The 27,057-nt window shown below is 40.6% G+C and overlaps 1 protein-coding gene across 3 annotated transcripts in view; it reads right to left on the bottom strand.

Moving 5' to 3' along the window:
* BEND5 (BEN domain containing 5) overlaps window positions 1-27,057 on the bottom strand; it is a 1,107,701-nt gene that overhangs the window by 1,028,572 nt on the left and 52,072 nt on the right. For all 3 annotated transcript variants that reach the window (XM_077333807.1, XM_077333806.1, XM_077333809.1), the window contains exon 3: window positions 22,507-22,631. In XM_077333807.1, the coding sequence (XP_077189922.1) occupies window positions 22,507-22,631 (125 nt within the window). The remainder of the gene's footprint in view (window positions 1-22,506; window positions 22,632-27,057) is intronic.

Raw genomic sequence — 27,057 nt, 5'->3', positions numbered from 1 at the left:
TCCTTCCACCCATCTCTTCTTAAAAGCAAAAACAATGAAGACGTTGCCAAAAGAACCCTAATTTACACATTGGGAGGAAAAGAAAATGGGAAGATAAACAAAGTACAACAGTGTAATTTTATTTAAATTAGTTTAAGTCTCCAAAATGGTTGCCTTCTTTATTCAAGCTAGAAACACAATTTAATCAGCTAAAGCAGGATTGCCATAACCCAACCCTAAATCGGATAATCTGCATACCATGCACATACACTGAGCTAATTATGGTGGCTGATTTGCATACTTTCTAACACATTTCAGATTTTTTGCATCCTTACATGAAAGGCAATGCACATGGAACAAAAACAATCCTAGCTTCACATGTATATCGATGAGCTCTAAACTGGCTGTGAGTATGCCAGAAAAGATTTTGAGGTCATTGTATAAAGTTTAATGTATGGTAGCAATAGAAAAAGAAAAATATCATAAATTATTAGAAAAGTGGTAGTAAATGTATATTGTATGTATCACAATGACAATATCTGGAACACATTCCCTGTATAAAATAAAAAGTTAAGACTTAGGTAGACGGAGAGTGGGTGGGGCCAGTCCAATTGGTCCAAAGATCAGACAGGCCCAGCCCCCCCGGACTTGGGTACAATAGGGAGGCAACACAGCACGCTCCCCAGCCTGGCCAGGGGCAACCTGGCGACATTGCTGCCAGTCTGACCCTGACCACCATGGTGAGAAGAGGTCGGTAGGGCTGCCGAGGGGGGTGAGAATGAAGGCTTGGACTGGCTGTGCCAGCCCTTTTTGCCCCAGGGCTGTCCTAACTGTCATGTCTAACAACTTCCCTCACTTTGCCTCAGATCACTGAGAGCTGGCAGGTGGCTGGTGAGTACGCTCCCTCCCCCCTCCCTTCAGGCCTGCTGTGAAGGAGCCTCTGACAGCGCTGACTGCGGTGAGGGAGGCATTTCTTTCAGATAGAAGGGAGTCTGTGTGGGGACTTGTGCTTTCTTTTTGGGGGGGGAAGCTTTCCCCTTCTGCCTAACCATTGGCTGACAGGGAGGCCACAGAAAAGGCCATTCTCACTTAAAATCCTGCTCTGGCCAGTCTCACTGCTGAAGGGAAGATGCAACCAAGCAACTCCCTGCAGATTTTAGGCCTACTGCACAGGATTGTTGTGCCGATGATACTGGATGTTGTTGAGGAGATTCTTTGGTCTCCTATTTCATCTGCACAACAACCCTGTGCAGTTGGCCTCAAGTGTTTCAACTCAACAACAACCTGTGTGGGAGGCCTTAAATGTTTCTTCTTCACAACCCTGTCCAAACTCCAAGGTAACCCTTTCTCCCTAGCTAGATGATCTTTATAGTCTGCAGATGAGCTGTAATTCCAAGAGCTCTCCAGGCCCCACCTGGAGGTTGGCGACCCCTGTGTTGGAAATATTCCTGGAAGTTTAGAGGTGGGGCTTCAAAATCGTACAATGCCTCAGAATCCGGCCTCCAAAGTAGCCATTTTAGCCTACAGAGCTGATCATTATAATCTAGAGATGAGCAGTGATCTAGAGACGATAGTAGAGGCTTGCAGACCGAGTGGTGTGGGTGTGTCCCTCCTGGGCTATGGTCTTTGGCCAGCCCTTACCAGCAACTGTTTGTATTCTGGGGTGCAGACAGACAGACCAGCATCAGTCCTGCAACTCTGAAAAGTGCAGAAAGATCTAAATAAATAATATTTACAGCCTGAAACTGTAAATACTAAACAAGTAAATGGCTGGATAGACATGGGAACTGAAGTGACTTTTTAAAAGCCTGGCCTGGTAAATAAAAAAACACTATTTGCCAGGAAGATACTATGAACTCAAAGGCATAAGTGGCCCAGAATTTCAAGTGGAGTTGGTTTTACAGGAAAGTAGACAGTGAAACTTTGAGGGAACCTGGGTGATCCACTTTTATTAGCCAATGATTTGGCCTTGTGGATAACAATAACGACTGCTGTTGTCCGCAGCAGACTTCAGGCTTCAGAAAGGCAAACATAAGCAGCCAAGGGGAGTCTGAGGCCACATGCATTCCTTTTCAAGGGATGCATGTGATGGGAAAGACCTTTCCCTTCAGCCTAACTTCCTGGAGATGAGCTGTACTTCCAGGGGATTCTCATACCCCACCTGGAGTCTGGCATCCCTAAACCTCAGTGGGATACAATGCTACACAGTCACCCCTCCAAAGCAGCCATTTTTGCCTGGGGAGCTGATCTTTATAGTCTGGAGATGAGCAGCAATTCCACGCTACCTAGGTGTGCATAAAGATCACTAAGGTCATGACTGATGTGCACAGAGAGACCTTCTCTTAGGGTTGCCATCTTCCAAGTGAGGCTCTCTACCCCACCTCCCTCACAGGGAGTCCTGCTATGGGGAGAGGAAGAGAAGGCAATTGGAAACTGCTTTAAGACATCTGAGGCCTGCTGGGTGACTTCAAGCCATTCCCAGTTCTCCTCCCCTTCCTCTTCCCACTGCCAAGCTCTAGCGCCCATTGAATTCTTGGATACAATGGGCTTTGCCCCTAGTAAAAGAATAACACCCATCTTACACCTCTTTCTGATTTGGATGGGGGGGAAAGTGGGGTGGGAAAAAAGGGCTAGCAAGGAGAGCAACTGTAACATATGGAACTTTGAGACAACTTTGGGGAGGAATTCCATTCTAGTTCTCAAAACTACCTTATTGTCAAAAAAACCGAGTGATGGGCAGATAGCAGGATAGGGCCACCTACCCATCTTGTAGAAGTAATCACAACCAGGAAGGCAGTTTTAAAAGAAACAAATGACCAATCAGTGCCATAGACTCAAAAGGATTATGTATCAAAATGCCATAGACTCAAAAGGATTATGTATCAATCCAGATAGCACAAGGGGAAGGGTTTAACAGCTGGTGGGTACAAATATACAAGCCCCTTCAAAACCTTTTTAGCTTCATCAGAAGCAAAAAGAGAACAACCATGCACCTGGTCATGGTTTACAAATATAGCTGTTAAGTGAACCTGTACTGAACTGGAGGACAGCCCTTCGTGTTTTAAGTTTAAAACATATTGAAATACCAAGCCCGAAAGTGCAAATTTGGGGGTTAATCTTATGGCCCATAACCCAACTAGTAAACCTCCTCCACTTATAATGGTAGGAGCACCTAGTCAAAGGGCACCTCACTGCAAGAATAAATTCTGGAGTTAAAGCCATCTAAGTATGAGCCAGGCTATGAGTTGCAATGTGCTGATCTCTGGATGATGGTGACTGCCTATGTACAAGAGGTCTCTCACCTTAGGAAGTTTCAGGTGCCTGCCTTCTGCTACATTCCACAGTGTGGAAACTATACTTTTCTCGGTCAGTGTGGAGCTATTAATATTGAATGGCCTTTGTTGTATTTGATCGTGGCAACTACCCTGTTTAAAATGGAAATGGGAGGGAAAGCATACTACCAGAGCCCAGATCAACATGGCTGAAAGGCATCTCCTAAAGGCACAGGGTCTGTAACTGCATGGGAGCAGAGCATAGGGCACTTTGCATTGTCTTTTGAAGCAAAAAGGTCTATCTGAGGTGTTCCCAACTGGAAAAAAATAGGATTGGAGCATTTTGGAGCACGGACCAGTCATGCTGCCATGAGGTGCATGATGATCATGTCTGCTAGGACATTCAGTCAACCTAATGTGAATGGCATCTAACTAGACATTGTGTGCAATGGTCCAAAGCCATATATCTGCTGCTTCCAGGCAAAAGTGAATAAATCCTGTCCCTCTTGTTTTACTATGTAGAATATCACCATGGTGATATCTGTGGCCAGCAGGACTTTTCAGCCTCAGATGATGTCTGCAATAGAGACAAGGGTGAACTTAATAGCCCATAGTTTGAGCAGGTTAAAATGCAGCTTTCATTCTGTACTGAATCTTATCAATCAACCAAGCTTGGGAAGCCTGAATTGGTCATGAGATAGATGGGGCCAGCAGCAAATGGTGGTGTGGGAACCTTTGATCACTAACATAGACAGTTTTATTTCTCCTATGTTTTTGTGAACTACAACTAAATTCCAGGGGACTGATTGGCTGTTTTGGCAAAGAATTATCATATGGCTGTATTTGGATGTGTGGCACAGTTTACTAATTTAACAGAATTAATTTTTGCTATATATTCCCACTGTCATGAAGGGAGTTCATAGTCTGAGGAAGAGTGCTTGCACTCAAAAGCTCATGCTTTGAATAAATCCTTGTTGGTCTTAAAGGTGCTACTGGACTCTGATTTTATTGGTCATGAGATTGTTTACATGACCCAAATGGACTCCTGTAAAGGGTTGAAATGCCTTGTGAATCAATTTTGTAGCAGTCACATCCGCAGTCTACCATAGAGGGTGACATATATTGTTGCCACCATATGACAAAATATCTGAAAATAAAAGTTTTTCTTTAGATTTTTATCTTACATGCATCTGAGGGGAAATGCACAATTGGAGCCCACTTGAATGCATCCTTCCCCACTGGCGGCAAAAAGAGATCTAAGGAGAGAGTGCTTGCCCCGCTCATATCACATGACTTTGGGGCAGGAGAAGTCATCCTCCCATGTGAGACTGCACAGAAGCCATGAAGATGAATATTTGATACACATTTTCTTTCTTTGTCTGTTTCTTTTCTTTCTAAAATAAATAAACAATTAAAAAGAATATAGGGTGGTGCCCTTAAATGGCAAGACATCTACCTTGCCTCTGGTTTCTGTAGAGGGAGTGCAGTAGAATGTAACTATGTATGGCAACAGATGATGATGAAGAACAAAATGGTTCTAATAACTGAATCAGCTGTGTGTCAAGCAGCACTGATCTGCTGTTTTGTTAATTTAACAGCATCAAATTGTAGGACCTTAGCCTACTCCTTTTTCATAAGGTTAGACTGACAGGTAAGAAGACATTTTCTGCCACAAAAACAACTGGTATGCTGCCATTATCATATTAGATGTTTGCCATGTCTCTGCTTTGTAGTCTGTTTTATGACTCCCTGGTTAGTATCACTGACTTTTTTGATTGATGCTCCCATGGCTCTTTGGTTATCATGTCTCTGGATTGTAACTGACTTCTTCCTGTGCCAGCATCTAAGTGCAAAAAGCTGAAGCCTAGCCCCATTGCTAGGGTCACTATCACTTTTGGGTCCTTGAACAGAGTAAATCCATCAACATATGTTTTTGCACCCAAACCATTTGGTGCTCGGAGGGGCTGACCACTCTGGGTTGATAAGGGGGTCTTTGTTCAGAGATCACTAGTCTTGGCAGACCCCATGAAGCTAATCTTTTCTCTTCAATAATCACTTTCTTTCCCTAAATGAAGTCTGTTTATTTTCTCACAATTATAGCTTGGAAATTAGAGATTAGAGATTCCAAATGTTAAAGCAAATTATCTTTAACATCGATATTTTAAAAGAATCTCTTCACAGCTGGTCTCCCAGCTGCACTCCCAATGTAGGACTGCACAAAAGACCATACATGGACTAAAAATTCCAATCAAAATCACACATCTTGAGAACATATGGAATTCTACAAGATATGTACTCCTTGCTGTATAATTATATATGGAATTATAGATTAGATTGACCTTGTCAAGGCAGTCATTTTATGCCTTCCCATCCTGTATGCAGTGCTGGTTACTATAGCTCAAAAAGGACCTGAGCTGCAATAGAGCAAAAAAAAAAAAAGAATATAAGGGGACAACCAGGATGATTAAGGTGTTCATAGAATCAGATTTGGAAGGGACCCCCGAGGTTGGATCACTCTTCCTAAGCCGCAAGGGAGGGTAGTAAATAAATAAATATATAAATAAGTAAGTAAGCTGAAGCGTGTGGGATTTTTCAGTTTAGAGATGGCTAAGTGGGGACCTGACAGAGGTTTATAATTATGCATGGGGTAGAGAGATATGACACAAGGACCAATTATACATGGCAGCGGCTATGCTGGGCTGCTACTGGTTCCTTGTGGCAGGGTAGCACACCCTGCCGCTTCCTGAGTATGCACAGAGGATTGGACTACCCTGGCGCATGCGGACTGCCCCAACATCATGCGTACACATGCACAATGCCATGGCTGGAAGAGCCTATTGCACCGCATGGCTGCAGAGGCAGCAGGGAGTATAGGAGCCCCACCACATAACAGCTGGGGAGTGGCATTCTGCTACCCCTCCATTGCGAGGGTGGAAGACCGCCCTGTTCAGCTCTGTGACCAAATCATGGAGGATTGGTCTACCAATGGCTACTTGATATTGTGACAATGGGAACCTCCACATTCAGAAACAATAAATCTCTGAATACCAGTTCCAGTAAGCAATGTAATGGGTCTCTATGCCCTGTTGTTGCCCCACCAGAGTGTCTGGTTGGCCACTGCATGAGACAGGATGCTGGACTAGATGAATTACTAGTCAATTCAGCAGGACTCTTGTTAACCATGTCTTTTCAGAAATACTATTCCTTCATCTACCATTCCAGACATCCATGTAATATTGGAATACAAAAAAAATAAATAACATCTGAAGGGTATTTTGTGATGGTTGTGATGCCAAATTTCTATTCAATAATAGAAAGCAAAATGGAAAGAAGGAAGAATCATGCCAATTCATCTGATGTCATGTGTACTCCAAATAGCCACCAAATATTTAAAAGCAGAAAAGGGGGCAGGTTAATTATGCTTCGAGAAACGACATCATAGAAAAAAAAGTTGATCTATTTATGATACATCATTGTGTTTCCACAAAAATCTTCCATTCCCATTTTTGAGCCATAACTTCAAAACGTGCCTGAAACTTTTACATTAGAGCAGTTATAATGGTGAAAAAATATTAATGCCATGAAAGATGAGTTCTATTTTTTAGCCATACTGAAATGTAGCAAAAGACAAAGAAACTGAAACAAGAGTGTACTTTGATGCATCAACATAAATGATGGTTACAATGGACAAAAAAATTCTAGTCAGAACTAAAGGATTTTAAAATATTTTCTTGAAGCAACTGATTTCTTCCATGACATTATTTTAAATACTGAATCACAATGTCAAAATCTAAGGCTTGATTGAACCAGAGTAATTTAAAAAAATAAAGAGGTAAAGCATTCAACACAGCTCAAAATTTAATTAAGCCAAACATTAGATCAGTTAAGTCTAAATGGTAGCATAAAATATTAAGGTAAAACATGTATTAGTATGAGATTTGCATTTTTATGAAGCATGAATCACAAAAGAAATTAAAATGCTGCTGAATTTTGGTTAACTCTTTTTAAAAAATCTTGTTTCCATGGCAATGCTGACAATAAGTCTGCACAGGATACAGGATATGGATTTTTTTTCTTTTACAAAACCATTTACTGAGAAGTGGCAGCATCATGGTCCCTTTTCAATTTTCTAATATGCCTGAGAGGCAGAGTATAAACCTGTTTAAGTCATTGGCAGGAAAGCTGAACCCATTTTGCTAGTTTTCTAGCTTTCAAATAAGTATGCTTACAAATATGTCCAACAAGAGTCTAATTGTCAAAGTAGTTGTTGCCTCTTTAATCTGTGGTCCTAACACTTAGAGTGGGGATCATTTGAAATTCCAGTAAAAGGCTGCCTACAAGACAAGCACTCTCAAATCTTTCTTCTTCTTCTCCTCCTCCTCCTCCTCCTCCTCTGAAATTATAGAAGACCTGCTCAATTCACGAATGAGTAATCAGGGATTGGGTTTTCTAGGCTAAAAAACGTTGTGGCAAAAAAAAGAAACAACTAGAAACCTAACACCCAAATCAATACTGTATTTCTGTCTCCACAGGCAAGAGATGCTGGGTCAGGAAAACCATGAAAAATTCATAGCAATGGTGGTCAAATCATCCATAAGAAAGAGAAAATAATACTATATCTAAAGATCCTTTGAGCAATCGAAGACACTTTACAGATTTCACCGTGGATAAGTGCTGGTTGGTTTCATTGATGTGCCTCAGTACTGTTCCTATCTTATTTCTGACAGTAAATGAGGATGATTTGATCTATATTTACTATCTTTCTTATTTACCATATTCCCTTCTCAGTCTCTGTATAAGTGACTCGTGGGACAATTACAATTGTTTTTTTGCTAGAAAAAGGAGTAACATTAGGAAGGAAGCCTTTCCTAAGTGCATATTCCTCAGTAGTAAAAGTTTAATTCCAACAGCCTAGAAACTGTTTTCAAAGCCTCATTCTGTTTCTCATTTCATTTTTCCAAATGAACAAAAGAGTTTTCCTCATAAAAATTCTGAAGCATAAATAAGAACAATGCCAGTATAGTTTACAATAATATTTGTGACAAGAAAACAACATAGCTATAGCTATGCAGGCAAAAATTGATTTTTGAATAGATTTTCCATTAAAGATATTTAAAGATCACCATGAACAATTCACTGGAAATTCACATTGTTTTGCTATATGTACAAAGGAGGAGCAGTAAACAATTGTTAAGCTTTTACCTAAAGCAATACCTTATAGGAGTCAGAGCCTTTGACACAAGAAATTATTAACAGCTGTGGATGTGAATATTTCTTTATTGGAAGAGATAATGTCCAAGTTGCTCTGCACTCCTTAATAAGATATATACCCAAAATATACAGTACTGTGTATTAGAAACAAATTTATCAATTTGGAATACACTTCTACATATATAGACAAATAGGGAGCTTTGAGGAGATATGGAGAGTGCGGTGGATTACAAATACCTTTGTCTGGTTTACTGTCTGAATCACGTTTTTGCATACTGCTGCTGAAAATAAGTATCAAAATGTAAATGATATAATGGGGCATAGTAAGGGCATATCAAATGTGTCACTAATCCACACTTTGTTGGGAAACATTTTAATATAAACTTTTAAATATAATAACAATTTACAATCAATTTATTATTGTCTCCAGGTTTTTGAATCCAACAATAGTTATTTAGCATATGAACTTAAGTCTGACAGAAATATATCATTGGTAGGGGTCTGCATTTGGCTAAACCAAACCAAGAAAAATACCCGGAAAATACCTTACTGGCATTTTAAAGATACTATTTAAGCCAATTATAGAGTATCCGATCCGATCTGGGTGATCTGTAGGGTGGCACAGACCTCTCACTCAGCTCAGATGATCATGTCAGGTCTGCATGCAGTGGTAAGAGGCCTCCCTGTCACATGCAAATGCTGAAGACAGCTTCTCCTGCATTATGGTTTAAACCAGTGGACCCCAACATTTTAATCACCGGGGACTGGTAAATGCTTGACAATTTTACTGAGACCCGGGGGGCGGGGTAGTGTTTTGCCGAAGGATGTCGCTACCGCCACCTGAGCCCCTGCTCCACTTGCTTTCTTGCCAGCGCCCCTGACTTCCTGTCGCCCACTGGGGGGCGCTGCCAGCAGCAGTTGCACAGAGCCATGCCAAGGGGGAGCCCCAGCCATGGTAGCCACTGGAAAGCACCAAAGGTGAGCCGGTGGCAGAGTGGTAGGGCAGCCCCCGAGGCAGAAGCCGGGGAGGAGAATGAGGAGGAGCCGCGGCTCAGTACTGACTGATCCACGGACTGGTACTGGTCTCCGGACCAGGGGTTCGGGACCACTGGTTTAAACCATTCTGTAGGAGAAGCCAAGCCAGCCCCAGGGCTGGCTTTTTTTGAAAACTTTTTTTCTTCTCAGATCTATCGGATCTGAAAAAAACTCAGTGTTTCTGAAAAATCTCATATCCAAATACCATAACATTATTCAGACATGGGATTTTTCAGAAATACTGATTTTTTTTTCAGGTCCAATAGACCCAAACAGATAGGGTGGGTTAAAAAAAAAACTGAATACTTCCAATCACTAGAACTGTAGAAATCTTTTTGATAACACTTTTTTAAACAATTAAAATATTGTGACATAATACTTGTTGGACTTCATCTTAATATATCAGTTGGATAAACTATATTATTTTGCATGAAGTATATTTTGCTGATGCTTCCAAATTTGCATTTTCATTAAATTCAGCATTCAGGACCTAATGCCAAAATTTGTTTTGAATTTTTTTAATTCCCCTTAGAGTTCCAACATATTGAATGTTACTTGCTTTGTACTGTGTTGGCAGCGAATCTGCAGTGAAAATGCTGTCAATATATATTCATAGCTAATGTTGTTAACTAAAAGCAATATTGTTTTTCCATTGTAGGCTGTCATAAATGTTTGGCACCCTGTTGTGTAAGCCAAAAATGTCAAAGGGAAAAATAAAAAAAAAATCTGTCATTTTAGCAATAAAAGGTTTTAGCAATAAAATACATTCCTTTTGCACATTTAACCAAGAAAATTAAGGGTCTTTTCATACTATTTTAAACTTAAAATGTTACAATTCTTTGCATATTAGCAGAAGTGTTACTTTATAATGTGCAATATAACAGCACAATAGTAATGCAGCTTCCATGCTTACTATGCTTCTTAAATGGCAAGGGTCTTCACTGCTATAAATAATGTGCACGTCTGAAAGCAATATTCTACATTTTGAGTCTCAAAATGGTATCTCCAATAATTCAAGGAATATTCACAAGAAGTAAAATTATGTTTTTTCTTGGATCCTTAAGGTTTTGTGAAATGTAAACAATAATTATTTCAATATTTATTGCTTTCTGATCTAAAGTTTTCCTTTACTACCAGTTACTTTTATTTATTATTTCTTTATATTTATATACCGCCACTCCCAGCAATGCGGTTTACATATAATGAATTAAAGCCCCATACATCCTAAAACAGAATAAAGCATTCTAAACAATAGAGCCCAAGCCTTAATTAATAAATAATAAAATTCCAGTTACTAAAAGATAGCAGCATAAAACCTTACCCCATAACAATTCACTGAGCCGGTTACATAAACATGCAGCCAATGCTGCTAATATCCCCCCCAAAAAAAGACGGGGGGTGCCAGGGTCATGCCAACTCCCTTTATACATTCTAGGAACTTCTCCAACTTAAACAAGTAGGATTTTCTCATGAAGGACTTTCTAGTTTCATGAAGGAAATCCTTTATTTTTTGTATGAACCAAGCTGCTAGATTGAGGCTACACGGTAAGTATGTTGTTGAGATGGTCAGGGGCCTGAGGGAAAGTATGTCTCTTGTGTCTGGCCATAAGATAAAGGTTGGTAAACCAGCTCAGTCTTAGCCAATAAGGGGCTAGTAGGATGGCCTGTTTCACCTAACAGCATCTTGCTGAGGGTCCAAGTAATGAGGGGACAGGTATGAAGCCATAGAAAAGGCTGCCCTGCCAAAGATTGAGACACTGACTTGTAGATATAGAGGCTCTCCCTAAGAGACAGGGATAGAAGACTCTCATCAATCAATTTTGAAGCAGTCTGTATCTTGATCTCACATACAGGATATGAACATTGATTCAGATGGGTATGAAGCAGAGGGGCTAATTGCCCCATCACAAGGAACCGGTGGCAGCTCGGTGCGGCAGCCATCATGCAAAAATGGTATCAGAGAGCAATTCTAAGCAGGTCTATTAAGAATCATTGATGGGCTTACCATCTGGAAAGTATTTGCTGGGTTGCACTTTGTCTTTGTAGTCTGCCAATTTACTCAACTAAGCTTGTGATTAATTCTTCAAATTACTGTTCAAATATATGCAACTAACTATTCAGGTGCAAAAAAGATGGCAGTAGTGAAGGTGGTCACATCCAAGTATGATATATCCAACCATGAACTATGCAGACTTAAAAAGAAGACAAACTGCAAGTAATTGCTTGAGGGATACGCCCCTAATAAGTCTTTTGCTTGTGGGAGGTATCTGATACCTTTATTAGGCTGCAGACCGGTGGGGGGAGGGCGATCCGGCTGCCGCCCCTGTGCGGCAGGTGCATGCATGTGCGTTTGCATCATGCGCGGCCGCAAACACGCATATGCTGCACTTTCGCACGTGCACGGACATGCCACGCATGCGCAAAAGTGCTGCACATGCGCGTTTGCGCCCACACATGGCGCAAACGTGCATGCGCAGACCTGCCGCACATGCGCGTTTGCACTGGCGGCCGCACTTCCCGCTCCCCCCTCCCACAAAAAGAAGCTTGCTGGGCCAGGAAGCTTGCGGCCTGGGAAGTTTCTCATTGCGGGGGGGCAGGGAGAGAGAGCCGCGGCCCGGTGCCAGGGCCTTCCAATCTAGATTAAATTATATGTATATTGTTAGGGACCATTTTTATTTTTCAATAAATTTCCTTTTTATTAATTTCTAGAACTGCCTCTGTTTTGTATATACAGGTGAAGTATCTTACTTTTTACCACCTCTTACATTGCTTATTAGTCTCCTAGAAATAGACAGGTCTATTTCCAGTAACAGTATCCAATGGAATGCCATAGAGCTTGGTTCTGAACCCAGAACTTTTCAATATTTTTACAAATGATCAGGATGAGTGAATGGAAGGACTATTCATTAAATTTGCAGTTGACCTTGTGGTGGAATGGACCTGCTTCAACATGCAGGCCTTATTCCACCCAGCCCACTCAAAGGGGGTTCCCAAGTCCTGGAGAGGCTTATCTTTATCTCTCTCACAGGCAAATACTGCCATCACAGACCTTTACGCAGAATTGCCCTCTGAGAGGGTCGGATCTCCCAATGTTCCTTTTCAGTTCTGAGGCTCTGCTTCTGTTTCCCTCACTAAGGAAGCAGTCAGGGCAATTTCTAATGAAGTCACTTTGAAAAGTAGCCTATTCTAATACATTCTGGTAGAAGTCCTTCCACCTCCTTACCTTCAACGTTTGGCAACCTTTCATGGTTTAATGCAGTGTGCCCCCCCCTCCCCAAATGTCAAAATATGGGTATGGAAGGAGGAATAGGTAATGTATGGAAGGAGGCATAGGTATGGAAGGAGGTATAGGTAAGGCAACTATATCGATATCATATTGGGTATGGAAAGAGGCAAAGGTAAGGCAACAATATACCCTCCTCTGATTCTAGAAGCAACAAAAGAGTACTCAGGGCTACTGCATAGCACAAGATTTGTATATTATTCATCCACTTCACTTCCCTCTCAAAAAAGGACTACCAGTTAAGTTCTTAAGCTCTTTCCAATATTCAGAATGGTGGGCAAAGTGATGTACAGTACTCAAGATAGAATACAAATGGCAAAGAAAAGAGGCTTCAGGGAGAAAAAGAAATTGTGGTTGCTGCCTGATAGTTATGTAGCAGTCTTCTCTGAATACTAAATCTGATGCAAGAACTGCCAATTGCCAATATAGCTAGTATAAAGTATGGGCCACGAGAAGTATACTACAAAGACTGTTTGGTCTGGTATGCCTCATCTGCCCCCGATTTGTGCTCCTGCATGGGAGCTGGGGCAGTGAAATTCCCAGTGTGTAAACGGGAAAAGAGATTTTTAAAAATAGAAACAGAAATAAATGTTCCACATCACTGATATCATGATATTCTCAAAACAGCATTCTTTTTGTTTACAATACTTGGAATAAGTTTTGACATTTTGAGTGACAGATGCCATCATACTAGGAAATTAAGCACACCTGGATATTTAGAGTCCATGAAACAAACAGCAACATTATAAATCAGGAATACAAAATATGCTTGCTGTCATTTCAAAAAAATGGCAATTGAAATGTTCTTGTAGACATTAGAAACACAGCATATGAATTCAGCGCAATTTGGCTTGTATTTATCCATATTCATTATCTTCTAAAGGCTGAGCACATGATAGAAGTTTCAAATCAGATATGCACTTAGCTAGACTGTATAAGCTTAACGTATATCAAGTATAACAGTATTGATTCAAAATGAAATGTTTCCCACTTGGAAGAACCATAATTTATAAGCTTGCTTTGATACAAAATTGTTACATTACTTATTTCTTGATAGTAATACATGGAATTGATTTTTCTTTTTTGAAAATATAAAGGGCACAAAGGGCACTATATATTGTCCTGATTTAATTTACACTTCATTCAATGTAGCAAAAAAAATGGTGATCACTCTCTGTATGCATTAGTTCAGCAACGTAAGGTTAGAACATTATTTCTAATCAACATTAACCATACCTTGCCCATACTCATTCTCTAGTACTAACCAGAAAAGGGTACAGGTGTATCAATGAAATATGGAAAAGATCATTCCAAAACTACTCTTCACATTAGGGTATGAAAAGCTGCTTCTGATAAGACTGTAAAGGAAATAAATTATCTAGCACATATGCCTTGTTTTTTGGTCTCAAATTAACATCTAAAAAAGCATTAGTGTAAATATAGTCTAATTCATACACATATATATTACATATAAAACCACTGAGGTATAACTCATTCACTTGTGTGGGCATCAATAATGTGAAAGTATTTCCTCAGACAGAGAGATAAAATTCAGTACTTGTATAATAATTTTATTACTGCAAAGTTCCCAAAAGGAATGTTGATACTCATTATTATCATTCATTCTTCTCATTTAACAAAAGCATCCTCAAGATTTGTTACTCCCATCCACCTCTAGAGGCAAAATCAAAGACAATTCATGAATGGGAGAACAACTCCCAGTTTTGATGCTTGACAAGCCATAGAGTCCACAAATAAATATTCAAAATGGCCAGGAAGGAACTCATATGGATGCAGGGCTGATCCCTGTCTGCTGTGGCTGCATCCCCCAGGGGAACACATTTCAGTACCTGAGCTGATCCACTGCTGAAATGTGTCCCCTGTGCAGAGACAGAAAGCTGTAGAGCATATAGCTCCACAGTACCACACTGGCGGCAACCCAGAGTGGCACCACTGGTGTGGAATCAGCCTAACATTAACAAGAGTAAAGAAGTGATAGACTTTAATATCAACTGAGTGTTCCAGGCTCAGAATCCATGAATCATTTGAGGGGCTTAAAGGAGGTTCCTCAAAGAGAATGCTGACTCTGCAGATGGCATAAGAAAGATAATTCATTATGAGGCCTCATCACAAATGTATTTATCACAGTTTAGTGCTGAAGTATATTAGGTCAAAGCCCATCATCAAATGCTACCTGGAAAGCACTATGAATCACTGATAGAGCATCTACTGAGATGCAGAAGAACCCAGGTTCAATCCACAGCATTTCCAGTTAAAGCAGTGGTTTTCAACCTGGTGGTCAGGACCCCTTTTGGGGTTGAATGACCCTTTCACAGGGGTCACGGCAGGGCAAACAGCTGGGGGGGGGCGCTTCCACTGTTGCTGCGCCTCCTTGGCGGGACAAGAGGCAGAAGTGAATTGAGAAACCCTGAAAAAAAAAATTTATATACAATCATGAACAATGAATCTTCACACCATTGGTCAGCTTTGGTTTAATCTCTGTGAAAGAACACTTGGTTGGGTCACAACATGAGGAACTGTATTAAAGGGTCACAGCATTAGGAAGGGTTAGAACTAGGGTTGTGCGGAATTCCTCGCCTGCGTGGTTGCACCCGCTGTCACGCCGCTGCCGGCACCGCCCTCCCCTCCCGCAGCGCGGTGCTGGCTGCGCCCGGACGGAACGGCCGCTTCGGCAGCCGAATCGCACAACCCTAGTTAGAACCACTGCAGTAGACCAACCTAAATCTCTGCCACAAAGATCAAATCTAGGGCATGTCCTGAATTATGTGTGGGACGAGATACAAATTCAGCAAGTACTAGCATCGCAACCTTTTGTCCGTGACTGATGAAAGATTGAGTACCTGGGTGGGGCCAGTTAATTCAGGGCAATTGTCTTGCCCTCCTGCACTCAGGTCTTGGTCATGCAAGCCAAGTCCATCTTTTCCTCTAGATGTTAAAAACATTAATGGAAGTAGTTTGTACTGATTACAATTTGAGCTCTTGTATTATCAATTTAATTGGTACATTAATCAACAAATTAAAATGGCTAAGGAAAAAACAACTAATCACCGTAACCTAATAGATCAAGGCACTGAAGCTATAAACTAGTGGACCCCAACCCCTGGTCCACGGCCCAGTGCTGGGCTACAAGAGCTTCAGCACTGGGCTGCAGCTCCCCCCCGCCCCCCCCCCCGCGTATGCGTGAGGCCCCGGTCCACAACCTGAAAAAGGTTGTGGACCGCTGCTGCAAAAAGCAATTAAAATTCCTGAGTAGATGGCAAGGTGATATCAAGCATACATTTTTGAAAGATAAGTCCTGTGGAGGACTCCATAAAAAACAATTACTATATTTGGAAAGGTAGAATGTAAAGTATTGAAGTCTTTCCCTTGACACACTTGGTTATTTACACCACCAAGCATGCAGAAACACCACTGTGCATTTCTAATGCAGAAAAAAATCATGACAGTCAAGAAGCTACATAATTACTTCTTGTTAGAAAGTTGAAAGCAAAACACAATACAAATAGTGCTCATCACTGCTGATGGTGTCCAGATGTTTCTTGCTGACTAGGTTAACAGATTGAGGATTATACTTGACCTAACTTTATTGCTGAAGAAGCAAGCTGATGCAGCTGTAAAAAAGACTTACCATTGCCACTTAGCTCAGATGATAACCTTGATTCTGCTGACTTGACCATGTGAATCCGTGCTATAATTACACTAAGACTAGACTACTGTCAAACACTCTACATGTGTTTGTTCTTAACAGGTCACCAGCCTCCAGGTGGTACCTGGAGATCACTCACTATTACAATTGATCTCCAGATAACCAATGTCAGTTCCCCTGGAGGAAAATGGTTGTTTTGGAGGATGGGCTTTATACCATTATACCTCATTGAAGTCCCTTCTCTCTCCCCACCCTTCAGGCTCCACCTCCAAAATCTCCAGGTATTTCCCAAGCCACAGCTAGCAACCTTCACACTTAAAGACAACCTGAAAACTACAGTTGGTACAGTTGGTACAATAATCCATGCAACAGTCACTTCCAGGTTACACTTCTGTAACTCGCTCTAGGCAGGCCTGCCCTTTGCTTTAATCCAGAAACTGCAGCTGGTACAAAACGCACCTGCTAGGGTCCTCACTAGAACACCATGGAGGGCCCATATTGAGCCGGTGTTCTGAAATTTCCACTGGTTACCGGTCTGCTTCCGGGTCTTCACGGTATTGGTATTGATCTTTAAGACTATACGCAGCTTAGATCCTACTTATTTGCGGGACTGCTTGGTTGGTTATGCCCTCCTCAGGACTCTTTGCTCTTCGGGTATGAATTTACTGGTTGTCTCAGGTCCGATACATCCAGATGGCCTTGACCCAGGCCAGGGCCTTCTTGGTCCTGGCCCCAACCTGGTGGAACGAGCACCCGGAAGACCTGAGGGCCCTGCTAGAAATGTCAGCTTTCCGCACGGCCTGCAAAACGGAGCTCTCCCACCAGGCATACAATTGAGGCCAGGGTGGAGACTCAGTGTTTCCATCAGAGGATTCCTGCCCCCCCCCCCTGATATATTTAGATCTGGTTCCTCAATCCCAGCAGAAGAAAGCTTAGCCCTCCTGCTGAACAGGGGAGGGGAAGAATTGGGAGTTAAGAATGTTTTTGAAGGGATCGCCATCTATCTATTACTGTAAGGGGTGTTTTATGGGGGTTTATTGTATTTTATTCAACATCACAGTAATCCAGGACTATGCCCCAACCACTGCTGCTGAAGAGGATGAAGTTGACCAGTTCTATGAAGCCCTACAACACCTTCTAGAAGCAATGCCAAAAAATGATGTGCTTATCATCATGGGGATTGGAATGCTAAAGTAGGAAGCCAAATATATTTAAGGAATTAGATCTGATAGACAGTGCCTGAAGAACTATGGACGGAGGTTCGCAACGTTATACAAGAGGTAGCAACTAAAACCATCCCAAAGAAAAAGAAATGCAAGAAATCAAAATGGCTGTCTGAGGAAGCTTTACAAATAGCTAAGGAGAGAAGGGAAGTGAAAGGCAAGGGAGAAAGAGAAAGATACACCCAATTGAATGCAGAATTCCAGAGAAAAGCTAGAAGAGATAAGAATGCCTTCTTAAAAGAACAGTGCAAACAAATAGAAGAAAACAATAGAATGGGGAGGACCAGAAATCTTTTGAAGAAAATTGGAGATATGAAGAGAACGTTTCATGCAAAGATGGGTATGATAAGGAACCAAAATGGTAGGGACCTCACAAAAGCAGAAGAGATTAAAAAAAGGTAGCAAAATTATACAGAAGAATTATACAAGAGCGAGCTTAACATCCCTGATAACCACAATGGAGTAGTTACTGACTTGGAGCCAGACATCCTGGAATGTGAAGTCAAATGGGCCTTAGAAGGTCTGAGCAACAATAAAGCTAGTGGTGGTGACAGCATTCCAGTTGAACTATTCAATATCTTAAAAGATGATGCAGTAAAAGTGCTACACTCAATATGCCAGCGAATTTGGAAAACTCAACAATGGCCACAGGATTGGAAAAGGTCAGTTTACATTCCAATCCTAAAGACGGGCAATACCAAAGAATGTTCAAACTACCGCATGCTAGCAAAGTTATGCTCAAAATCCTATAAGCTAGGCTCCAGCAATATGTGGACCGAGAACTTCCAGAAGTACAGGCAGGTTTTCGAAGAGGCAGAAGAACTAGAGATCAAATTGCCAACATACGGTTGTAGACAAAAGAAGAAGGGGACGACAGAGAATGAGGTGGCTGGATGGAGTCACTGAAGCAGTAGGTGCAAACTTAAATGGCCTCCGGGGAATGGTAGAGGACAGGAAGGCCTGGAGGAACATTGTCCGTGGGGTTGCGATGGGTCGGACATGACTTCACACCTAACAACAACAATTGTATTTTATTGATTTTATGCTGCTGTAAACTGCCGCAAGACCATTGGAAGAGCGGCGGTATAAAAGTTAAATGAATGATGATGATGATGATGATGATGATGATGATGATGATATCACAGCCCAGCTACTATCTAACAGTTAGAACCTGCTTACCATTGCAGACAACTGGCTACTGACCAGTTACCACGTTCAGTTCAAAGTGCTAGCTATCACAAATCAACAGAAGAGAGAAGAAGGCAATTCTACCTGATTCCACCACTCTGCAGCATCCTGTACTATTGTGTATTTTGTTTGCAAGGCACTTCCATCCCTCCAAGATGATTTTCAGAGCAAGTATCAGGCTGCTTTGAGAATGGGAGGGGGGAAGAGACACAGTTGAGGCACTTAGGAATCAGATATGTATTTTGGAAAGTTGGGGAAAACTTAAGTTTACAGAACATTCTTAAAACAAATGGGAGAATTGGAGAGGTTTAAAACCCTGCAAAACTATATAGATATCACACAAATACATTAGATTACAATTTTGGATCACTGTAAGCCTGTGCTTTCAGCTCCAACTCCCCAAATCACTAGGTGGTTAACAGTAGTTAGGCAATCTGTTACTGTATGTTAAAAATAAAAAGATGTTAACCATCTCACAAGAGGGACATTATTCCTCCACATGAAGCCATCCCGGTAACCTTGGGCTAGTCAGTTTTCTCAAAGCTGTCCTCACAGAGCAAATTTCAAATTTTCAAATTTATTTAATACAGCACTGTGGCCAGATACTCCTCACAGAGCAGTTCTGTGGCTCTCTCAGCTCCACCTACCTCACAGGGTGTCTGTGGGGAAAGGATAGGAAATGTGGGTTTGTTTGCCCCTTTGAGACTTCTTTGGGTAGTGAATAAGATAAAGGTAAAGGTATCCCCTGTGCAAGCGCTGGGTCATGTCTGACCCAGTAGAGGGTGACGCCCTCTAGCGTTTTCATGGCAGACTCAATATGGGGTGGTTTGCCAGTGCCTTCCCCAGTCATTACTGTTTACCCCCCAGCAAGCTTTTTTTACCGACCTCGAAAGGATGGAAGGCCAAGTCAACCTTGAGCTGGCTGCTGGGATCGAACTCCCAGCCTCATGGGCAGAGCTTCAGACTGCATGTCTGCTGCCTTACCACTCTGTGCCACAAGAGGCTCATCGTCACAAGAGGCTCATTGGGTAGTGAATAGCGGGTTATAAAAAAACAGCTTTTGTTATTATGATCAATGTACCAAGGCATGCAGCTATATACCAACATTACTGACAAATCAAGGACACTAAAATGTTGAGTTTGTACTCCTTAAATACTTTCTCTATGGCACATCAATAATCAGAATAATTAATGTAGTCAATTAAAAATAAGTTTGTTATATAAAAATAATCAAGAGCAGAATGTTATATAAACAGATTTTCTGTTTTCATTGCACAATTAATTATTCTGCATCGAAAAGAACTAAAACATTTAGTTTCCTACTGACAGTAGTGCTTGCATCAACTGCAGTGAAATGAATGGCATTTAAGTAGGGGTAACAATAGATCTGACTTCAGTAATATTAGAAATATATTAAGTGTAGAAATATATTGAGTGTAGAAGTAAAAAAATATATTTTTCTATGATATAATACAGACTAATTAACAAACAATAAACCACATTATCCAATTGATGCAACAATGTGTACCATTTATTTATTAAACCCGGGCTGCAGTGTTTGATATTGCCCATCCTTGAATATGGTTGAGAGTTGATAACATTAATCTAAGACTCACTGAAACGGAAATTTGAGAGATTTTTAAAAAAGATTACAGGAAGATGCATTATAAAAACAGACCTCAAAAGTCAAAGTTAATAGTGAATCCATTCTCTTTCATGTACACAACTATGAAAACAAATATCCTGTGAATTCTAGATGTACACAGTATCACTCACAAGATCTCAGTGCCTGAGGAGACAGGTTCTCATTCATCTTGTGGCTGTATAATTCGATCTTTGTTGACTAAGGCACAAACAACAAGACTGGAACTTGATTGCCTATGCAGCCTCAGAAAAGTCAGATAACATTTTTTCCTTCAAACATTGATGGGATATTTCTGATATAAACTATTACCTCAAAAGAAATAAGAGTGCTAAACAAAGTTACTCTTTGTTTACATCATTTTTCATTAACAAAAATGGCACTTTGGTTATTTGAAACATTGTAGAATAAAATGTTTCACAGAGTAATGACCGTTTATCACTAATAACCAAACAAAAATATTATGATCCTGCCTTTGATGCCCAAGCTTGCCAAACTGAGAATTTATTTCCTCAAATTCCTGGCATATGAATCTCCTCTCCAGGACACTATCAATTTGTCCCTGGTTACAGGGACTTTCCCAGAGAGATTAAAAGAAGCCCATGGTGAGGCCACCTTTGGAAAAAACCCAGCAAACTACTGCTCAGTTTTGAACCTGCCATTTGGGGGAAGGTAGTTGACCAGGTAGGCACAGGAAAGCTACATAGTTTCCTGAAAGAAACATCAGCCTTTGACCCATTATATTCTGGCTTCCAGCCTGGTCACAGGGTGAAGACAGACCTGGTCACCCTCACAGGCAGTTGGATCTAGGCAAATCGACGCTGCTTTTGCTAGACTTGACAGTAGCGTTTGATACTGTCAACCACAGATTATAAGCCCAATGCCTGGGTGACCTGGGGATTCAAGACATACCTTAAAATGGTTACAGACTTTCCTCAAAGGTTGTCTTGCATGTAAAACAAGAGCTTGAACAAAGTAAGTTTGCCCTGGCAATCATGTTCATGTCATTCTAAGCACACCTACCCAAAATTTCTAATGAGAGCACAACTAGTGAGAGCACAAATGGAAATCACCATAGAAATTAACAACAAATACATCAGTAGATGAGTTGTTCAGAGCCCATTTTTCAAAAGTGTTACTGGAGTATTCTAGATCAGGATGGCATTATAGCTGTGTTCTATATTTAAACATATTAAATTGAGCATTTTACTGAAAGACTGTTTGCATAAAAGTAAATTAAAACAGAATTGCAAATACTCTTGGACAAAATCAAAATGAATCTATATTTTGGCCATTGTGAATGATAAAAGATATAATCACTGCAAACAGAATGCAGATATAAGAAGTTAATCAACTTAAGAGGTATAGCACAGAGACAAATATCAGCAGGACAGACTCTTCTCCCCTTTGTACCAACACAAAGAAAGATCAAAAACAGAATGATTGAGAAGGATATCACCTCCCACTTCCCAAAAAACTGATAAACAGGTCTAAGATAGGAAAATAGATGTAACAGGCAGGCTGACAACCACAGCTTAAGGTCTTTAGAGTCAGTGTACAAATGCATCAGCATGTATTTCAAGAGAAATGTGCATGATATTTAAAAAGAACAACACTGACTACCGGGGTCAGCGAATGAGTGCCAACATTCCCCCCCCCCAGACCTAGCATCTCCTCCCCACCCTCCCTACCGCTCTGATAGCAGGGGTGGGAATAATAAGTTCCGCCATGTTAGGATTGTTTTAAAGTCTTTTAATGGGTATTTTAATGGGGATAGGACTGCTGTGACCCGCCACGAGCCTATGGGGAGTGGCGGGATATAAATCCAATTAATAATAATAATAATAATAATAATAATAATAATAATAATAATAATAATAATAATAATAATAATAATAATAATAATAATAATAATATAAGTCACAGAATGATAAACAAAACATTAGCTTTCCAGGCATTCTTCCCAAGCTTAAATATATGGCAATTTTCTTGCAAATAGTACTCACTTGCGATTTTTTCACATTTTCAACGGTGAAGTTAAACCAGACTCGAAAACGAGGATTACACGTGTCTGGCCTGATGAACAGGTCATATTCAAATTCAGTAATGTAGTCCACACGTCCAAGGTTGCCTAAAAATATTTAAAATATTTTAAAGCTGAACACTATTAATTTCAGAATACCATCTAGTTCTGGCAGGGAACTATTTTATCAATAGATGGAATGAAATTATATGAGAAATAATAAGGCAGGTCAAACAACAACTTTGGAAGATTTTTTTTTAATCATACATATAAGACACTTATGAAATCTGAATATTTACTATGGCTTACTCTGAACAGCCTTCTGTAGTGTTACCCTAGAAGTAGCCCATAATGGTAGGGTGCCTCACATAGACCGTTTATGCACTGGAGGTTTCATGCCAGGCTGCAGGCTGGAGTTTTAGTCATGGCAGGTGGGCCCACCTCTTCCTGCACCCACATGGGGGAGCATTTGGCCTGGTGCACCTCATCCGCCCCCGATCTGTGTTCCTGACAGGGGGGTGGGGCAGTGAAGTTCCCAGTGCATAAACGGTCATAGAGACACCTTCATGCACTGAAGCCCATGACTGGACTCTGAGCAGTTTGGCACACACAGAAACCAGCCTGGCAGAGACTGACTATGGAGTCAGTAGGGCCTCTCAGCAAACCTAGGAAGCCAGGCCAGGTCTCCATCTTGTTTGGGCTTCACTAGATTTCTTACATTTCCTCCTTGCCCAACTGACTGAGCTAAATGTGCATATTATCTAAATCACCCCCCCCCCAGCCAAAGACATTAGATTATCTACATGAAAGGAATATCCCTTCAAGGTACAAACTGCAACTTCTTTTGTCTCTCTTGCCCAGTGTAACTTCTGCCTAGCAGCATCTCTTATTTATTTATTTATTTATATTTATATTTATTATATTTATCTACCGCCCTCCCCCGAAGGCTCAGGGCGGTTTACAAGGAACAGGAAACAGGTACAGATAACATAAGGAAACACATGTGACAACAGCAATAACAGTACAGCAACAATAACCCCAACATGATAACAGCAATAATAAAATGATAGAACTGCAAAGGAGCTTCAGCTCAACTCTTACTGGGACCCAGCGGGTTAGGCAGATTAGTGGCGGTCATAATACGTTATTATAATTATCCCCAAATGTCTTCCCCCAGTCCTTCCTGATAAAACAAAGACAGGGCCATTAGCGACACATTACACCTAGCCAAAGTATTGTTCTACTTGATGAGATTACTCCACACCTCCCACTCTAGTGACCTTACAGTTCAAACCCACCTATCAGGTACTCATAATATCAGAGACCAATCAACAATCACGGACCTCCTAGTGGTCTCCAGTCTCTGGGGCTGACCCGGGAATTTCAAACATTATATCAAGCCTTGCCCACACCCAGTGTGTGTGTGTGTGTGTGTGTTATTGTCCACACCCGGCATCCTGTCTACCCCCTGATTTCGTGAACCCTGTGTCTTGGCTTCTTGGATCCAAGAAAGGTGCAGTATCTTGAACTTGTCCCCTCTGTAGAACTTAGTGTATGTATGTTTTTGCTTATGTGTGTGTTTTGAATGTACCCTGATATTTTCCCCAAATAAATCCCGAGTGTAAGCTTTTGTCTTCTTCATTTAAGAAGGGTTTCCTCCAGGGAAAGGACCCCGTAAAAATTGGTAGTAAAAGATCCTGTGTTACCCTGCCTCTTGCTATATTCATGATTCCCCAGCAATTTGGGTAACAGTAGCAATCAAATTATTTAGTGATTTTTAGACCCTCAACATGAAAAAAGCTAAACAAAGACCAGTGCATACATGTTTTTGCAGAACAAAAAATATGGAGCTTTTTCTGACCCTCCCATGAATAAAACACATATTCCTTTCACTATATGAGTGACTGACAGAGAATAATTTGCCAGGATCTTCACAAATACACCATGGAGATACCACATCTGGCGTATACAACAACCCAGTCAAATTCCGGATCAGGCTTAAGGTTTTGATAATTACCTTCAAGGCCATATGTGGTGTGGGGACCATCTCTCTGCCTATACCCCCAAAAGAGCCCTACACTCCACCACCGCCAACTAGCTAGTGATCCATAGCCCCAAAAAGCACATTGGACCTCAACAAGGGCCAGAGTTTTCTCTGTTCTGGCCCCCAGCTGATGGAACAAGCTCCCTGAAGAGATCAGGGCCCTGCCTGAGCACCCAAAATTCCACAGGACCTGCAAAAGGGAGCTTCACCACCAGGCATTCGCTTGAGGCTGATCGATCCAATATCATCTGCTGGTGTCCCCCCCAGATACCGCCTCCATGACCTGAACCAATCTGACCTCCATAGGGCTTCTTGCTAAAGTTGTTGTTCCTGTTAAAAGTTGTTGTTCAGTCAAACCTGTTGTAATATTCTATTAACCTTGGAGCCACTGTTAGAATTGTAGTGTTATGTATGATTGTGACATATACCCACGATGTTTCCTATAAACCCCATGATGTTGCATATAAACTGCCCTGAGCCATATGGGAGGGTGGTACAGAACTCTAATAAAATAAATAAAATGTCAGTATTTCCTTCAGATCTTTTCCAATAATGAGAGTAGTAGTAATACCTCAGGCTTTAAAAATTCCCAGTAATAAAGGACCTTTTGGATTGTGTTAGCAATGCAATGGCTCAATCTACATGTAAATTATCTTCAATTTATGCAAATTACATAGTCATATTAGATAAATCATAGATTACCTTTTATTCTTAAATTTAAAATATATTTATTGTTCATGTGCAAAAATCATTACTCAGCACCTAAATGTAATTCAGTGTTATTATACAGCAGCTACAGATGAACAATATATTCCATATAGCCATCATATAGCTGATAAAATACGATTTTTTGTTGTTTTTTTTTGGGGGGGGGGCAAAAATTAAGTCTGTTTTATCATGAAAGATCTCTAAAAATACAGGAAAAAAGAGCAAGAGTCCAATAGCACCTTAAAGACTAACAGAATTTGTGGCAGGGTATGAGCTTTTGTGAGTCATGGTGAGCAACCAGCTGGCAATCAGTGGGAGGATTTGATGAAGAGATATGGGTGTTACATCAGTTATGTAATTTAAAAAATAATCTTCTGCCACCACTCAGAGTGTTGGAAGGCCAAGAGAGTTGCTACATAGCAGGAGGCCTGGCAGCCCTGTGAAACAAAAATAATTAACTATTCAATTGAATTTACTTAATTTTTAATCTTCGAGAATTACTGGAAGATTCACTCTTTTAGAGACAGGAATAAGCCATATTTAATATGGCTTTTGTTTTCCTCTTCAATCCCAATTTTCCCCAAAAATATTTTCTACTTCTGTATTTTTTTTTACAATGTACTCAAATAATGGAGGCTAACTTGATGATTTGTCATTAATTGCTGATTACCATAGCATAATGTATGTTTAATATACAAAAACAATGTCATAACATCTTCTAAATATAAGCATTTCATACTGATATAAAAATAATTTTAATTTTCTAGAAAAAATGCATATATAAATGAACGGCAAAAATAATAATGCAGTTTTAAATAGAGTGTGCACTAAACTCTTCATGAAATATTAAAACATAATGCTTTCTACGTCAATAAGAAAGGTTGCACTACAGGAAGAAAGAAATCCTATTCAAGTAAATGCTATCTAGAGTTTCTTAGCATGTCAACAATTACCATAGAAGTGCAAGAAAACACAGACACTTTAAGCAATCCTAAAATCTTCTTAAACCACACATTGTGCTTTTCTACAGAGAATTTTAAGATGAAAAATAGACCTTGAGGGTCTTAGACAAGCCTCAGGCAATATAAAAGGAAAGGTCAAACACAATGCTAAAAAGGACTGTTATCTTCAGAACAACAACTTATCAGCCAGCTTGCAGCCCTGCTTATTTACAGTTATTGGTCCCAGAGGAAGTGTACTTCAACAGAGGCCACGATTACCTTGTAATGAGTTTGCCAGAAATGGTAAAGGAAACTAATTTGTAACAGCGTGCTGTTCCTTGCACATGAACTTTCACAGACACTTTTTTGTGTTTGTGTCCAGCAATGAATAACTTACTTCAGCCTTTCTAACAAGCGGAGAAAACAGAAGTGCATTCAAAAAGACTGACTTGCAAGCATAAAATATAAGTAATTATCTCTCTCAGCTGTCCATAACACTATTCATGATGACGATCAATTCCCCTGTGGTGGCTATACAGAATACAGATTTTAGGGGATGAATCTGCACAGGGAAATTAACACAATTTGAAAGAAAATAGGTTGCACCTGTCACAGATTAATAACAAAAGGTCAGAAGCCCTCTTTTATACCTAGAACACTTGAATATTGTGTTCTTTAGCTTGCTGAATATAATTTCAGTTTCGTTTAAATAAAGAAAAGCAAGCACCATAGTGAACAGAAGTGGAAAAGAGAATTAAATCCTAGCTTGTAGCTATTAGTAATGCATTTTGCAAAATACAAATGGATATAAGTGGTGAAGGCAATTTTGAACCGTTCCCTC

This window comes from Paroedura picta, chromosome 4 (assembly GCF_049243985.1).
Source record: "Paroedura picta isolate Pp20150507F chromosome 4, Ppicta_v3.0, whole genome shotgun sequence".
Classification (NCBI taxonomy): domain Eukaryota; kingdom Metazoa; phylum Chordata; class Lepidosauria; order Squamata; family Gekkonidae; genus Paroedura; species Paroedura picta.
Note: the sequence above shows the minus strand (reverse complement) of the source record. Positions and strands in the feature narration are given on the sequence as shown.